We start from the raw sequence: 18234 nt of genomic DNA, 5'->3' as shown, positions 1-18234 counted from the left end.
TACAAAATTAATGTTACAGATGTAGAGAAAAAGATCATGTGTTTATTAATTAATGAATATAAAATGCACGGTCGAAGTGTGAACAAAATACTCGCACGGTTTAAAACAGGAAGGCATGGGTTTGGGGGCTGCAGCGCCCCAGAAGTAATTGTGTTTACTGAAAATTTTCTTCAGAATCCATCTATTATGGAAATAGTATGAATGCCAATTTGCAAGTGTGTATGATATCCATACTAAATGATTACGATATTATGGATATAGTGTGGAAACCGTATGGGTAGCTATAGCATATCTTCATGCATAGTATGGATTTTTTTAAGAAAATCAATGACTTATACACCAAAGTACTAAAAAACGTTTTATCAGGGCCTATTTTAGCGCTCAGTATAGCCCAATTTTTGATAGGAAATTGATATTGATATATTATGATATTGATATTGATTATTGATGTATTGATAGGAAAGTATATTATGCAATATGTAGATCGAAATTTGAAAAATATCGGTTTTATAATCCATTAATCCAATAAGAATGACTATATGGAGCATGTATAATGTAAATCAACATGATTTTCAGCAAAGGCAGAGCTCAACGGTATTGAAATATTTTTCTCCCCGCAAAATGATTTTGAAAAATTGTTGCAAAATGTATACGAAGCTGTATATAATTTACCCAATCCATGTTGGCTATCTCAGTCATGACATGTATTTCAGATATATCATGATAGGGCACCTCGACGCCTCGGTCTCTATTCGATACTTCTGTGCAGTAATGAAACTCCTTAGAATAGGCCCTGCTTTTTATACAAAAACAAGAAAAAAAATTCGAATGGACCAAGAATTTCACTGAGCAATGAACTCCCCTAGTGTTTAATAAAGAAGTGAGAGTACTGGGTATAGTGTAAAGTGTTATTAATTTGACAGTAATATAGCAATTTATTTTTTTAATCTTCCAAGCAAATACAAGCGGTAAATAATTATACTGCAGCTGATTTGTTTGACTTTTAGGCATATTTATTATTATTTTTGCTATTGGGATGTTAATGCATTTTCTTGTCAGGCTATATCATTGAAACTTTATTTGACAACATTAATATTTTCTTCATTTTAATAATGTTCTATTATCATCGTATTGCCCAAACCCCAATGTTATTAGTGCCTCATTTTTCTTCGTTTTATGCCGATTACACTATTTCTTTACATGCAGGTTGTGCATGGATTGCAAAATAAAGAAAATGAATACAAAATTATTTCATAAAAATAGTGTGATATCAATTTCCCCCCCCCCCCGTCTCCGCGGTCCACGATTTAAGGTGTGAGATGGAATTTACACATCCCTCATCCGCATCCTGCGTCCCTGGTTTGAGGATAACGATGTACATATTTGTGTCCGCGTTTAATCGGAGATAACACACGAACTGAGGGCGAGCCGAATGAAATCGAATGTTTATTCATGAAAATCTTAAAAATAATGGGTAATTGTTATATTTACAAAGTTTTGTAAAAAGGACTTTAAAAATTCTTTAACGTAATGATATGTAAACTTTCCATTTCCTAAATGATTGTATGCCCTACTACCAGGCATTTTTAATGAATTAGAGAAACGTTTAGTTTCAGTTCCGGCATTACTAAGGGGTTCTGTACTCACAGAACAAGAGTTTTAGATCCATGTTTTTCTTGTAATATGTACTGTAATATTGCAGTTTAGAGACAATTTATTAATTTATTCGTGAGTGTTTCGTCGTTTCGACAGTAGCTATAACTATATATACAATACGGAATACCTGGAAAGATGCACCTTAAAACTAGTTTCTGGATGTGTTTGAAGTCTTAGATATCCCAAGATAAATCGGGAGAACATAATGACAGCACATGCGTAATCCAATGTTGAACGCTTGCAATAATATTGCTCCATTTCAGTAATAATGGAACGTTTGCAGTAATATTACAACAATTTGCCGCCGACTGCGCACAGCTTAGTTCTCCTTTTACTATATAGTCTCTGAGAAGGTTGAATCATCGACGTAATTTCATAGATTGAAGGGGTGGGATACAGTACGGTCGTTAATCGTAATTAGAAAAAGCCAGGCCCAACTATCGTTACTCTCTGTGATTTACATTTGACGAAGCTTACTATCCAGTCGATGAAACCGGGCACTTTCCGTATTGTTACGAAAGTTGAAGGCGGGTTTAATAAACGCTTATGTATGATGTACTTGATAGAATTATATACTTTTTAATGGTATCATTTTTTCATTAGGCAACCAGGCATTTGAACAAATTTCTGCTGTACTCTTTAAAGACAATTGCTTTTCTGGACATCATTTATGGCGAATATACAAGCGAAACCCGGACCGTCTGTTACAATTCAAGTCTTGAAGGTATGATTTTCACAGTACCTAACAACGATCGTATCCTATAGTGGCCCTTATAAATCAGCTTTATCTTTATAATGCTTTAATTTTTCTTAAACGAGTTTATTATTATTGATGATAAAAATATGAAAAGGTAGCTTTGACTAACAATTGACCCGAATACAGAACTTAGCCTAATATTGAAAACAGCCGTTTTTAAATCGTTATCGTGCAAGTCCCAAAAAGAACTAAATACAGTTACTATAAAATCAAACAGCCAATTATATTAATCGGTCGCAGCCACTTATGAAAACTTTCATGATCTACAACTCCTAGCAGCTCCATGCCTCCATAGCGGCCCAATTGACCGTAACGAAAAAGATGACGGCATGTACATTTTACCAGAATGCATTGCGGGCATTAAGAATGATTCACAGCAAACAGGTGGCAAGAAAGACTCCTAATGACGTGAAATTTTAACACAGCGAAGAAAATAACTACCTATTTTACGCTTGTCGTTTAAAAGATGTCAGTTCGCTTTTTTAAACGATGTCCGACCGCAATGCATTCTGGTAAAATGTACATCAGCCATCTTTTTTGTTATGGTCAATGGTCACCTTTTAAATTTTTTGGTGTAACCTTTTAAATTGTAATTATTGAACTCTTGCTCATTGCGAAATCATCACTCTAGTAGCTATATACAACTAGGATTTAGGATACGAAATATATATGAATTCCGGAACTCAAATTATTATTATTATTATTATTGTCGACTTTATTAGGATCACTCATTAATACATACGGTAGAATACAAAATTAATACTAAACAGATAATGATCCTAAATGGCAAAGTATAAACGGAACTAGTGCAAGAACCATGCAAGATACCCGCCAAGAATTAAACATTAAAAACAATATCACAAACATAATAGAAATGATACAGTAAGTCACTATTTAGGATTTATGACACGAGCAACTACGAACAAGAGACCACGAACAGGGACTATCGACATCATATGTGTCCATTAATAAAGAGTACTTTCTTTTCAGAAAAGTTTTAAAAGAGTTAGGATCTGTGATGAGATCAAAGTTAATGTCCTTACATAGGCAGTTCCAGGTTTTGATAATACGGTTATAAAAGGATGATTGAAAAGTACTGGTTTTGCACGATTGAGATTGGAGTATGTATGGGGATTTACGGCTTAACCGGGTGCGACCATGGTTGACAAACGTAACGTAGTTTTCAGTATCTACGTTTAGAAAACCAAACAAGGACTTATACAGGTGAACCAAGTCCTTAATCTCACGGCCGTAAGATAGTGGCAGCAGATGCAGAGCGACCAAACGCTCTTTATAGTCCAATTCTCCGCTGCTAAGAATCCACTTGGTCGGATTAAATTATGATAAGTTTTACTAATTCTAAATTGTACTATTTGCCAATTGTGATATAAATTTAATAATTATATTGAAGTTCAATGAATTGTATTTTTTACAGCATAGGCGTAGGGTATGGGAGGGTTGAGGGGCTGGAGCACACCTAGAAATTTTCCAGAAAGTAATAATCGCATCAATCGCATCAGGGCAATGTTGAATGTTTGAAAAGGCGTCCTTATACATGCACATGAAACGGTATTATTATATATAATTTAATTTTCGAGTTATAAAATCATAAAATACATGGTAGCTTGTTCATTTTATCTTTCATTAACTTTTTTTACCCACAACTATCGGCCATATGAACCATGACTACCGATGCAAATATATATCAAGAGGAAATTTATTCTATTTAATTGTATCTAATGTCAGAAGGTAATGCTAGCTAGATATCATGTATCTAAAGTTTGAGCCCCCCCAGAAGAAAACAAAACTCTACACCTATGTTTTACAGAATTGAGATAATTATATAATTAATAAGTAATAGAGCAAATGAATTAATTCGTTCTATTACTTATTAATTGAGTTGGTTGATTTTGGCATTAATTGCACTCCTATTCGCTCTATTACCTTTGATAATTGTCTACAGTATTATATATGATTTTGCAAAAATAAACAAAATGGCCAGCCTTTATATGTGACAAAATTCGTTATAATGCACATGCTGTAATTCGTTGTGAGTTTGTTGTGCTAATTTTTCCCCAGGGTTCAAACTAAACACAACAGTTTTGACGACAAAAATGGTTTCGGAACGGGTAGATTGCCTAATGGAGTGTGCGACTGAGCCATGCTGCAGATCCATCAACCACAAAAGGACATCAGCATTTCAGAACGATACAAACTGTGAATTGTTGCACGACGTGGTTTTCAATACATCAAAAGAGCAGTTGCTGAAAGACGCTTCCTACGATTATTCATACCTCGTGAATCCACAAAAGGTAGTGGTAGTGAAAAAAATAAAGTGTTTGTTAGAGGGAACTCCGTGCATGCTGAATCTATGATGCGGGCAAAGAAACTGAAGGCATTTTTTGTAGCTGTGTTTAGGAGTGTCGTATTTAATTCGCACAAAGGCCACTATACTTGGAATTATAATGATAATATGATCACTGATCATATCTTTAATCTTATTCTTGTTTAGAAATACAATGCAAGTTGCCTAGGAAATGTTGTAGAGAACGACAGCGCTGGTATTTATAATTATAATTATGATTATCATTATTCGACAGTTTCAATTCTAGCTATAGTTATATACCCACGCCCGTTTATTAGGCGTATCATTCTATTTATAAAACCATAAATCTGTTAACGGTTATACTTTCTCAAAGTCCTTTTTTAAGTTTGATATGACGCGGTAAACACACTTTCCCAGCCTTCCTCTCGCGTTTTCTTTCTGACTAGTATTTTGGTCGAAGTTTGGCCGAAGGTTTGTCAAAATTTCAACCATCAAAAGTCACGCACTATCATGTGACGTCATTCTATTTGCACATATCATTAGCGCAGGAAAAATAAATGAGCTCAAAATATAAATAAGCTATAGTAATCTAATTACAAGCAATTTCCTGCAGGCGGGACAATTCGACTTTTCGCTCGCCTGCTCCATGGACGTACGAGGCCGGGGGGGGTTGGGCCAAGGGGGGGAATTGCCTCCCCAGAAATATCTGATTCTAGGAAATTTGGGCAAATTATTATTTTTGTAATTAATTATTATTAGATTATTAAAATGCTTCAGCTTACTATTCTTCCACTTAATGTGGTATTAATATTATTGCACGCTTGATTATAAGTGTCATACATTTCAACGTATTTTCGTTCCAGTCTCCCGTGAAACCGTAAGGTACCGCATTTCATCCTCCTCATATGGCTACGTGCGCTATTATGGTACCTATAACAAGATTGAACGCCTCGAATTCTCGCGTATTCATCCAAGTGCTCAGTTTCGTTTTACGAATCAAAACGCACTGCAGGAGACAAACACTGGCTGGTGCATCAACCAGAGACCGGGCAAACTACTCGTACTCACCTCCAACTGCGATGTCGACAGGTGGATTTACGATTCAAATGCCAGACATTTAGTTGTCGCTAGCAATGGAAGTTTGTCATTGTGCTTAAGCCCCTGGGCTAACAACGGTCTTCCTACAGATCTTTCCGTTCATCCTGGTCTGTCTCATTGTAGCAGCTGGAACAAGATTAACTTAGAAAAGGGTGAGTACTATGATACAAAAATCTTGAAGCTATTGAATGGATGAATGTGAATGGAACACTAGCTTCGGCTAGAAAACTTCAGAAAGATCTCAATCTGCGCGTAAAATTTCGCCCGTGCACGGAAAACTTTCGCAAGTGATCGATGGCTTGCACAAAGTAAAAAGGAATTGAAAGAAATCTGTCGGGCAGTGAATATATGAATAAACATCCCCCTAATTATCGCTCTAGTTTCTACCCTGCTTCTGTGTATAATTTAGGCCTCAAAATGCCCATCTAACATCAGTCAGATGTGCATGATGAGCTGTCAAAGATTGCAGAACGCGCACTCAAAAGAAAAATTCAACTTTTTTCACTCATTCAATAGAATTATCTTGATAGCGATATAGAAATGCACAATTGTGAACCAGAGATCGCATTTTCGGGTTGAAAATTCAAAAACACCAATTTCTGCAGTGTTCCATATCCCAGCCGGTCAAGTTTGAAAGTTGGCACGCTGATACTCACTGTGAATTTTGTCCAAATAAACGTTTTTGTTGTGTAGAATGTAACTCTTTTCATGTTTGACCATCCATATAGCCATAGCCGATTAGATAGTAAACGACCAGGTAAAAAAAGAAAAACCGATTTACCCAATCGAATGTTATTAATAAGATTTATTTAATAGCATAACTTCCAAAATATGCATTTTCATATTCTATTTCAATAAACCCAATCCATATAGACGGTGTTTAGCGGTAGACTTTTTAGAGAGAGCATGGCTAGGCTAAATATGTGATTTGTCGAATATTTTGATTATAATTATTGAGTACATGTGAGATTAGCAATATTGTTGGGGTGCAATTTGAACAGACTTTAATATGTTGGAAGTTACCCCAAGACGTATTATGCGATTAATTATTTCAGGCATAGCGCCAAGAAATTGAACCTAGGGGCTAAGAGATGATTGACTGGCATAGGACCCACCATTCTAGGCAGCGCGCAAGAAAGAATTATTAATTAAACCTTCTAGAATGGCTGAAATAGCACCCCCTGAACTAAAAATTAGCCAAGTTTTGCAGGGCCTATGGGAGAGGATGTACATACAGTAGGCGCCAAAAAATAAGTCCATTTGGTAGCATTGAAAGCTTTTTTTAATTTTGAAAGATATTATCACTCTGTCACAACAATGTTTAATATTATTTTACTTTTATACAAAAGATATATTTCAGATCTTGGTGTGTCCTCCCTAACTTTAAAATAGTCTGAACGTTTTAGAAGTGTTGATCATATAATGTTTTTCCAGCATGCAGAAAGTACATCCCATAACTTTTCATGGCTTTTAACTTCATGTTATACTTTTTTTCTTTTTAATTCATCCCATAAATGTTCGATTGGATTAACTTCAGGAGATTGAGGAGAAAATTCTTGCTTTTCCTTGTTCTTTAAATATTTTTGCACAAGTTAAATCTATGTTTATGATTTATGACAATGTTTAGTTAAAGTAATACTGTCGGCTATGTTATTCAAAATCTAGTCAATTGTTCTGGAAATTGTTGTTCAACGTTATGTAAAATCCTTCCTCCCATTTTTAGTGCTTGGAAACTAGTCGCTGAGCGAATTAAAGAGTTATATACGATGTAGTACAATGTAAAAAAGGTATAGTGCGCAAATATGAGGGCGAATCTAACAGGGGGTGACAACCGAGTCATGGTAGAGGGTGTCATATGATTTTGAACTTTTATGACAAAAATACTTGTATAATAATAACGTTAGTCTATTAGTCTTTAGTTTTTCGGCTTAGTTGAGGGTATCTTGTCAAGCTGCATATCGGTTGATTTCTACCCAAAATACGGTTTGTTTAGTTATAATCAAGACTAAGAACTAACGCCTGTAATCGAAAACCTCACTCAAACTCACTCTGATTGAGTGGACGCTCATCCTCAATGAGTATCCACTCACACTCACATAGTACTATAATGTACACCACTCACACTCAAATGAGGCTCAGATTTTCAGTGAAGTGTGAGGGAGAGGCATACGTCCCTTGAGCTACACTCAGTTATGCTCAGTAGTTGTACTTTGTGATTTAAATAATGATTCAAATATAGCGGGAATGTGGTCACATCAAACACATTATAGTTAAGTTGTTTATTTGTGCCGGAATCATAAAAGCAAAAGCAGCAGCTTTATCGTCTGGTTTCGATGATGAAGGACCACCACCACACTTAACGTACTCTCTCTCTATACATCGCCAGTGTTGTTTCCCAACACGTTTTTTAACTGTTTTGAATCCCTCTTTGTCACACTTGAATTGGAATTGATTTGGTCGGACTATATAAGACTACTACAACTGCTGCTGCTGCTGTTGCTACTACTACTACAACTACTACTACTACTACTACTACTACCACTACTACTACTACTACTACTACTACTACTACTACTACTACTAACTACTACTACTACCACTACCACTACCACTACCACTACCACTACCACTACCACTACCACTACCACTACCACTACCACTACCACTACCACTACCACTACCACTACCACTACCACTACCACTACTACCACTACCACTACCACTACCACTACCACTACCACTACCAACCACTACCACTACCACTACCACTACCACTACCACTACCACTACCACTACCACTACCACTACCACTACCACTACCACTACCACTACCACTACCACTACTACCACTACCACTTCTACCACCACTACTACTACCACTACTACTACCACTACCACTACCACTACCACTACCACTACCACTACCACTACCACTACCACTACCACTACCACTACCACTACCACCACTACCACTACACTACCACTAACTACCCCAACACTACTACCACTACCACTACTACTACTACTACTACTACTACTAATACTACTACTACTACTACTACTACTACTACTACCACTACCACTACTACCACTACGACCACTACTACCACTACGAATACTACCACTTCTACCACTACTACCACTACTACCACTACTACCACTACTACCACTACTACCACTACTACCACTACTACCACTACTACCACTACCACTACTACTACTACGACTACTACTAAAATTATTTATGGTCTAAAAATAGAAATAAAAATATTTGCAAATAGCAATATTATTGTCCTGGACGCTAACATTATAAAAAAAGGTTAAATGAGGGTGCCTAAATTTGTTTTACGGTACGGGTCCATGCTTGGATTTTGTCAACATTTTAGAAGGAAACTCCAGACGTAAACTACCAAGAAAGTTTACATCGCTAAAATATAAATGTAAAAAGTATCGGCGTTTTACTTTTTCCCCTCCCAAATGAATGGAGTCATGTGCGGGGTCAATCGCTAAAAAAATCGTCTCTGGTCAAGTGGTAAAGATAGGTTGTTCCAAGTGGCAAATCGATGGTTGGAATATAAGCAATACTTCCTTCATTATAACCTCAGAGAAAAAGATAAAGTAAATTAAATAAGTCTAGCTGTTTAGCAGAAGATCTCGGCGGCAAAAGCAATTGCTTCCCAGGTGGTAAGCCAATGGTTCGAGTCCTCGCAAAAATACTATTTCAAGCACTAATATTTTTCGACATGACCTTTGGGAAAAGGATGAAATAAGTAAAATAAACATGGCCGTTCAACAAATTATCTCGTGGCCTAGTGGTTAGGACAATAATCTCGCAAATGATAGATAATTCGATTGTTTGAACCCAATTTAAACATTGCTGTTTTTTCATTACGTCCTTCGAGAAAAGGATAAAGTGGCCGTTCAGCATTAACTCCTCCTTACCCCTACTTTTTTCTATCCCATATTATCCCGAACTTTCTTCTAACACCCTTAAATGTTTGAAGAAAGCTTGCTTTTAAAGCCAGGAAAGGCGGGGAAAGAACAACCCCCTCGGTCTACTCCTCGCCCAAGGCGAGGGCATATTCGCCCTCTCTCTACGCCTCTCACACTCACAAATTCTCTCTCTACCTTGTTTTTTTCAGTTTAGCCAGGACTTGAACCATCGACAGTATACTTCGCAGATCATCCTCTTCACCATTTGACCATCTGATCTTGCGGGGAAAGTCTATAGTTTTTCATTTTACTTAATCCTTTCTTGGAAGGATGTTTCATGAAATAATAATTTCAATGGGAAAAATATTCTTTTGCCTTTTCAATGAAGTCAAATTTAAATTTAAGGAAAATGGTAATTCATTTCGTAGTTTCATTAGAATGTTTCAAGAGAGAGGGTCGGCTGAAGTTTACCTGTTCTCCATCCACCAAAAACCCACACTCTTATAAAGGACAAAGTAAACTGCGAAAATAAACCAGACCCCAACCCAAAAACTACCCAAAACGTATTGTCAGTGGTTCAATCAGAGGTGTGTTTTTCCACATTTTCCACTAACTACCCGTTCCTGCCAATTCAGATAGACGTTAAATATGAATAGTTTTCGCGTTCATTTTAACCGTTTTCGCAGTGGCTTTAACGCTCTGACATTTTGGCATTGTATTTTAGTCATCTTTGTCAGCAACGTTTGAATTTTGAACATAAACATTGAAGGCACGTCGTAGAAACGTGTCAATATCCACCTGGAAACGACATCGCAAAAGGGTTAAAACTTAACGCGACAATTATTCATATTTAACGGTGTACCTGAACCGCAGTAATTACTGTTTTTCGGTAAAGTATTCGAAAGTGATAAGGATAGTTCTTTAAGTCAATCACGTCTCCTTCAATGTTCCTAAAACGTCAAAAAATATGATAATAAATTAAGACGTTTAAAAAATTATTGTCATTTTGCTCGAAATGGTAAGGTGCATGGTTTTCGATATGTATATATGAATACCCTTTCGATATGTCCAAGATCACGACTTTTACATGGTATAAATTAGGCTATCGACATTAAGCACGATACTTATGGGCTCACGACGTAATAACAATATAAATTTTATGGTGGCAACTGCTTAAAAAAATCGTGCCCAGAATGTTTAGCATGAAACTTGTCTCGAGTCGCACTGCCCCCACCTATAGGTTTTTGCTTTCCCCCCTTCCCCAAAATCCTGGCTACGCTTCTGTGATTCACGTCGTCGCCACTAGAACACCAGATCTTGTGGCTGCAGTTTTCTTATTTTATTTGATCCTTTTTTTGAAGGATCCGTTTTTAATATGAAATAATTTTGGTGGGAAAAACCGAACCGCAGACTTAAAGCACGAGAGATTATTTCCTTCACTCCAGATAATCAGGACTTGTGGTGAAAAGCTCTCAAAATCTGCAGGGATTGTTCTTTATGAGTATTAAGGTGATGTTTAGCATTTTGAGACTTAGTTAGTTAAATGTCCATTTCCATCATTGGGGGTGTCTGGTGTTCTTAATTATTGTGAGTGCACATTTATACAATTCTTGTGTTCCTCTGAATAACCTGGAATAACGTGTTTAGTAATATGCAATAATAATTGCCATCCGAGGAAAAGGGGAAAAATAGTAATCAACCCCTTTTTTGCATGTGAATTAAGAATTAAAATAGTTATAATTTTTAAGTATAGTAATATGGCTTGTAAATAATTATGATAATATGACCATATTCCTATTTACTATATATGCATGACGACACTGATCAATCCATATTCTACAGTGGGACCACTCTGAATTTCAACGCAATTTCAATTTTTTTCATAACTATTTTATTTTGTTGCTAAAAGCCTTCAATTGAAGTGAACTATTACGTATATGTGGTATACATTGGCTAACGTTTATATAAAACGTATAACAACAACGAACAAAAAACGACATTTTCTAAGCAAAGAGTGCATTTCCTAACCTATCAAATACATCACAGTATGTACTTCATCATGCATCTATTGAATTCTATGTTATTTAAATGACGGAAAGCTGAATATCTTTTACTCTCTCACATTGAAAAATCTCATGAATTCGCTGCTTTGTATTCTGTAATTGGAAAACATAGTAGAATATTAGTATCATAATATATCATAAATAAAGGATACTCTTGAAATTTTAGGAATTTTTGAATAAAGGATATTCTTGAGTGAAACAATTCACGTATTATCAATGCGTTCAAACGTTATTTTTTCATCGATCTTTGATACTTGGTAAAATAAAGAATTAATTTCTTAAATCCTCAGAAAGTCGGCATACTGAGCTACATGATCTGCATGTGAACAGTTCGAGTTTACAAACCACATTAATTGTGTTGTATATAATTATGTCTCTTTTCGAGGAAATAAATATCAAGCCTGAGTTCAACTATGGTTATTTTGCACGCGGAGCAGAGTTTTCCTGTGTTTTTTTCCATTACAGTTCTGCATGAAAGCCCGCAGGCAACGAGAAATACCGCTTCGCGCGCAAAATTCCGCCTGTAATAGAAAGTCTACCTTTCATTCTTTTTTTCATTTTTACTCCGAACGTGATGTAAAGCACACGATTTTCCCACACGAACTCTGAAAAAAAGAAAGAAAATCAAAATTGGGGAACCAAATATTGTATATTCGTTGCATAAAGCTTAATAAATTTAATGCCGGTTAAACTGAGCAGCTAGGAATTCACGATTACTTCGAAATGATTTTCCGTTTATTTAGAAGATATCTGCAGTAGATATATGGTGAGTCGTTTGGTAATTGGGTGTGCTAAGGTAAAGTGGATGAGTCTTACCAATAAAGTGCTCCTTTTTGCTATATGAGCAGCTAGGATAATTAATGAGAGCTAAACTAGCGTGTTTTTTTAACATTTCTTACAGCGCCTCCCCATTTATGAAGACCTGCATGTTTTGTTTATTTTATTGCGCCATGGTATAAAGGGCGAAAAATTAAAATTTCAATTCTAATTTACAGTTTGGAAAAAAATAAACGTGTTTTCTCATAAATGTAATAAAATTACTTGATATTTTGCGAGTGTCGAAGTCATATGCAATGAAGTGGTATCTGATTGGTTGATTTTTATACCTAGATCAGCTGGTAGTAATATAGCAATTATAAAACGATTTAGATTATAAACAAAGACGTGTACTTTGAGAGATGTATAGTATAGCTGAAAATCATTAGGTACAAAATTAGTCAATTTACCTTTGAATATCATCCACATTAAATCCCATCTTCATAATCTTTCGGCTCGTCATCCCAGGAGGTATAACGCACAAGGGGCCCAAATTGTCCATAATCCTCTCAACTTCGTGCACCATACTTTTCGGCAAGAGGAACAACTTTATACCATGTTGGGAAATCGGTGGCGGCGGGACAAAAGGAATGTTTCGTAGTTGTTCAAGAGTCAATCCTTAATATGAGGGATGAATATAAAGATACTCGATTGCATGGAAAAATATCTTGGAGTCGTACTAGATTTCATAGCGGTATTTTTCCCATGCACTGTACAGCTATTTAAATTAAATTGTGCGAGGCAGTACTCGATACACAATGTGAGCGATGAAAAAACAAAAGCTTAGCATGGCTGTAGCTTAGCATTTGAAAATAAAATAAACATACACTATAATTATACTAACACTAACATACACTATAATAATATAACCACGTATTTACCCTGTGTTTGTCCTTCAATGCGTGAAATATGGGGTACAAACTACAGGCTGTATAAAAAAAACTGCAACCACTTAGTATTCATATATGTTCGTTTTATTCATTTGCAATAGATCGTAGGCCCAGGGTATTATAAAGGTTGCGCCTGTATTATATATGGACTGTATTCCCATTTCTCATCATAAGGCCAGTGATACAAACTTTTTTCAAGTTCCCCTAAAATAGAATAATGTTTTTCCAGCAATATTGCTGCGAATTGGAAGCTGAAATTGATCTGTTAAAATCTGACAAAAACCAACTATCTTTTAGAGCTCACATTGTGTATTTCATTATTATCACAGACAATTTATAACTTCAACTGAAATAGCTGTAAACGACCGGAGCATATCTACGTTAATGAACCAACCTTGTAACAAACTCATTGGGGAGTCGTTGTAATCTTCGTATCTTACACAGATGTCTCCAGGTAGATTTGTCAAATTAAGAAAATTACTAGCGTTCATCCCCAAGGTTCCTACCAACTCGTTATCATTGCACTGAAAATATTTCATCATATCATTTACGCGTGTCTCATTCTTTTCCCAGTCAGACCAAATTTTATCTATGAAACCATGGTGTAAAAAGAATTCGGGTGCGAAGGCAGAACGACGACTTCCCATGATTTCACCTATAAAGTCATGCATATTGTCGTGATATGTCGCTTCAGCAGTATTAGAAAATTGAGGAAAGCTAGGAATTTGTAGCGAAAGTTGGATGTGAATAGCTGAGTAGCTTCCACTTTCATTGAAATTTCTTTTAAGCAAAACAGGATGTTCGTTACAATCTTCATTATCGGGAACCATGGGCCAATCGGGACTTTTGAATGGGCCATCGACGACAACATTATCATCATCTTTGCTACCATCACCACCTAACCCGCTGTAAATATCCCAAACGCTACTGTCGTACCATTTCCTACCATTCGCGTCGGTTGTCCAGTCCCAGTACGGAACAGTTACACTGCAATCAACCTCCCTCAGAAGATTTTCATATTGCAAAATGAACCAACGATGCCATGGAAAGAAATAATTCGGATGGTCACCATGGATGTGCGGGAAATATTTTTTGTGAATGCACAACAAATTTTTATATTTGGTTTTATACGGCTCTTCCGTCGAAACACGTTTAATTGCATCGATGTAGGCACACTTTTCGTTCGTCGTCATGTGGGTGAATTCTTTGCGCACTCTGCACGATTCGGTACAAGTAGTTTTTATGTCTGAAAGGATAAAAGTGATAATATTTGTAGACAGCAGCTGACGCGCAGCCCCTCCCAAAATCTTTATCTCAATTGCATGTGGCACAGTAAAGAACAATATTAAGTTTTATTAGTCATGAAGAACAATACTGAACGCCTGTATTCTCATCCACACTCAAACTCATTGAGTAAGAGATGATCCCCCGGTGATATCAATCTTCTCATAACGTTTCCATGACAATATCTACACTTAATAAGAGCTTGACTTTTATAATTTAACTTTAAATCCTTCCATTTATTAAGAATAGCTTTCTCAGCAATCTAAATAACATTGTATTTTGTTGTTTGTGTTATTGTATTTGTGTTTAATAGACAAAATTCAGCTGAATTTTACAAAGCATAAAGAATAAGTGAATAAACAAATGAATAAGTAATATTTCTATGTCACATAAGTGCGAGTGAGCTTTTTAAGAACCGCTGATCTGTGATTGTGTACCATCTTGCTATAACGAACATACCTAATTAATTTTTAACCGCTTTAGTCTACTCATCCCGAGTAGCCTGAACACAGACCTTCGTTTTGGAAACTTTCGTACCAATTGGATAATGCTTTTCTATGCTTTCTAAAGAACGAAGCTATGCACTGATTGGTTGAAACAGAAATGTGCACTACCCTCGAATTGCGATGCCGCATTGATCTCATACATAACATGTCTAAGGCCTAGGTTATATATTGGTCGCGTCGAATGCAATTCAAACAATAGATAATGAGATGATAATGAAGCTAAATGAGGTTTATCATCTCATTACCTTGGGTCGGTAGACACAAGGTCATAAATTCGGCTTTGTTTTTTTTATTATTTTTTTTTTGGTGGGGTTCTAGGCAGCAGTCTCCCTCGCGGCCACGGCGCATAAATTACTGCAACTTCTTACTCTTCAATCTTCGAATCGCACGACATTTATGGAGTTTTCCGAAGGTTACGAAAACACCATTTTACCGTTTTGCTTAACAAAGCTGGCTTGTCTATTGATGCGAAGACAGATGAAATTGAATTTGCCTTAATGGATCTCCAAGAAATTAAACTGAAAATAATTGATTTACGATCGAAGCTTATTTTGAGTGTAAATTAACACATGAAAATGACAGAATTGTGTGGGAATTATAATATTTAATAATTTAGATTCGTTGATAGATTCGACTTTGCGTGTTAGATAAACCAACTGTTACTCCATACTTAAATAATAATATTTAATCCGTATGAAACGTTAAATTTGCAAGTCACTTCATCATAAAAATTCACAAGCATAATTAGTTGTGTGTGTTAATTTTGTAAAAATATCTCAAATCATCATTAGTCAGTGGTTTAATTTGTGGTGTGGCTCGGGATTCATTTAATTAGGCAAAGCGTTCTGAATATATAAGCTTCATTACAGGGTAAGGCTACAATCCACAGCATAGCAAATTTTGATTTCTTGTTCGCCGTCGAAGGACCAATGTTTTCCATTTGATCATTTTTCTTGGGGTTCGCCCTTGTCGTTACTCCTTGTTTTGGCCAACTCTTGGGGAGCTAATATATGCAAGTGCATGGGTTTTGTGTAATAGAAACCTTTCACTAATCCTGTCTATTTAGACAGGTTTCGATATTTTAATACTCTACATTCAAATACTTAGCTATTCACCATTGGATTATAGCTTCGCAAGCACAATTGCTTCAATTCATTTTGTCGGTTGTAGAAGAAGCCAAAGGCATTTGACGGTCAGGGACCCTGATTCGTAAACAATTACATTGGAATGGTCAATTTTCATATGTGGCAGAATGAATCATGCAGTCACGGAGCTTTAGCATTGCAGATAGTTTAATAGTCTTTTAAACGATGGTTTATACCACACTAAAGTTTCCAAACAAACCCTATATGCACCGACCCAAGGTAAACGCCGAGCCGGCGTCTTGTTATCTATTGTTTGAATTGCATTCGACGCGACCAAAATGCGACGTATAACCTAGGCCTAACCCTCAACACAAGTGACAAGTTGCATCATCTTCTTCCAAACGAACTCCCCCAAAGAGGCAAGCGGCAGAACAATGAATTGTGAAATTGTGAAAATGACTCTCTTATGATATAGCTGATTTAAAAAAAATTTAATATATTCTTAAATTACGTGTAATTTACTATGTTAATACTATATCGTTAAGTGTAATCATTCTTTGTGTTCAAAATGATTTTTTGTCGTTTTAAAAGTTGTAAATTTTACTTGAGATATTTTGTAACTTCTGAGAAGGAGCAGAAAGTTTTAAATAGACCAGCCTTTATGTTTATAAAGCCTTGGCGGACATACAATATTCAGTTTAGTTTTTCCGTATAGCGGCAATGTAAATTAATATTAAACTATTAACCGAACAATAACCTTAAATAGTGGCAAAAAACCTCAATACTTGCTCGATCGTAAAACAAATTCGAAAGTTAGACACACAGGCATATTTTTACCCCTCGTCCGCACTTTATCCCCTCGCCCGCATTTTATTCCCGAATCCGCATTTTATTCAATAATCCGCATTTTATCCTCAGTCGCATTTTATCCCCAACCTTTAAGTTATAATATATTGGCGGGCAAAACGAAGGTATATGTGTTCCGGCTACAACCCAGTTGAATCTATTAATAAATAGCGAAATAACACTCTCTTACTTGGCACCTTGAGAGGTGTAGTGTTGCATTCACTACAGCAGCCGCCATCAGCATTGACTGCTTCAAATATTGCAAAGACGAGAACAACGCAAATTCTTAACATCTTTTTCTACAAAAAAATGAATATCATTGAAATATAGAGACAATATAGAGGGTATATAGAAACAAATTTGTACTGAATAAAATCATATGAAGTTAACCAAGTTTATTGTATTTTATTCTCGTCATGCATCTCTAATGCACTATAAATGAAGCCTTACATTAAGTAAGTAAAATTTAATATCAAAGTAAATTTAACAAGCAAAGGATTATATTTGCGCTTTAATAATTATCTATAGTTAATTTTACATTTACTCTGATTTATTTTGCATAAAATATTACATCATGCAAGGATCCCGAAAACATCCTGACTTAACATCGTTTCAACATAGGCTGAAATACAGAGGACCTAAATAACAGATGCACTTACATATTTCTTCTTTAAAAATTTCTACAACTTTGATGAACCCTTTTTGCTTGTAAATAGTGCAGCATGAAGATGCAGTTGCATTTTATACTCTTGTTGTCTCATTAATCTTTCATACCGGGAGGAAAAAATTTTTTTCCTCACACTCAAATGTGTAACAGAAGTGTAGCTATTTCAAAATGTTATCCAGTAGCGTTAGTTGAAGAGGAGTAAAATAACGGATGTGCATGTCTACTTTTATGTCTACGTTTATAGCTATAGTTCTTTCGTGTCAAAATTTCGATCCTAGTAGCTAAATCGTGCTGTTTCGAAATGCAG

At 35.9% G+C, this 18234-nt stretch overlaps 2 protein-coding genes across 2 annotated transcripts; one reads left to right on the top strand and one right to left on the bottom strand.

Annotated features, from left to right (window-relative positions):
* The first annotated feature begins 2293 nt into the window (after positions 1-2293).
* On the top strand, positions 2294-6033 carry LOC114531297. The gene is made up of 4 exons (XM_028552930.1): positions 2294-2380; positions 4493-4725; positions 4926-4974; positions 5603-6033. The coding sequence occupies exons 2-4, from the start codon at positions 4528-4530 to the stop codon at positions 6031-6033; spliced, it is 678 nt and encodes a 225-aa protein (XP_028408731.1). The 5' UTR covers positions 2294-2380; positions 4493-4527.
* Positions 6034-11659: 5626 nt separating this feature from the next.
* Positions 11660-17967, bottom strand: LOC114531328 (tyrosinase-like protein). The gene is made up of 6 exons (XM_028552963.1): positions 17920-17967; positions 17451-17559; positions 13934-14785; positions 13060-13267; positions 12373-12438; positions 11660-11926 (listed from the first exon to the last, which is right to left on the bottom strand). The coding sequence occupies exons 2-6, from the start codon at positions 17551-17553 to the stop codon at positions 11881-11883; spliced, it is 1275 nt and encodes a 424-aa protein (XP_028408764.1). The 5' UTR covers positions 17554-17559; positions 17920-17967; the 3' UTR covers positions 11660-11880.
* Between the last annotated feature and the right edge of the window lie 267 nt (positions 17968-18234).

The sequence above is a fragment of the Dendronephthya gigantea genome, unplaced genomic scaffold, assembly GCF_004324835.1.
Source record: "Dendronephthya gigantea isolate DGI-Jeju-01 unplaced genomic scaffold, DenGig_1.0 000070F, whole genome shotgun sequence".
NCBI classification, from domain to species: Eukaryota; Metazoa; Cnidaria; class Anthozoa; order Malacalcyonacea; family Nephtheidae; genus Dendronephthya; species Dendronephthya gigantea.
This window is presented reverse-complemented; position numbering and strand designations above follow the sequence as displayed.

Coding starts and splice junctions, on each gene's coding strand:
- LOC114531297 (XM_028552930.1), top strand. CDS start 4,528: ATGGTTTCGGAACGGGTAGATTGCCTAATGGAGTGTGCGACTGAGCCA. Junction 4,726..4,925: donor ACCTCGTGAATCCACAAAAG/GTAGTGGTAGTG, acceptor ATTCTTGTTTAG/AAATACAATGCAAGTTGCCT. Junction 4,975..5,602: donor TGTAGAGAACGACAGCGCTG/GTATTTATAATT, acceptor TTTTCGTTCCAG/TCTCCCGTGAAACCGTAAGG.
- LOC114531328 (XM_028552963.1), bottom strand. CDS start 17,553: ATGTTAAGAATTTGCGTTGTTCTCGTCTTTGCAATATTTGAAGCAGTC. Junction 14,786..17,450: donor TACACCTCTCAAGGTGCCAA/GTAAGAGAGTGT, acceptor TTATCCTTTCAG/ACATAAAAACTACTTGTACC. Junction 12,439..13,059: donor AATGTGGATGATATTCAAAG/GTAAATTGACTA, acceptor TCTTTTTTTCAG/AGTTCGTGTGGGAAAATCGT.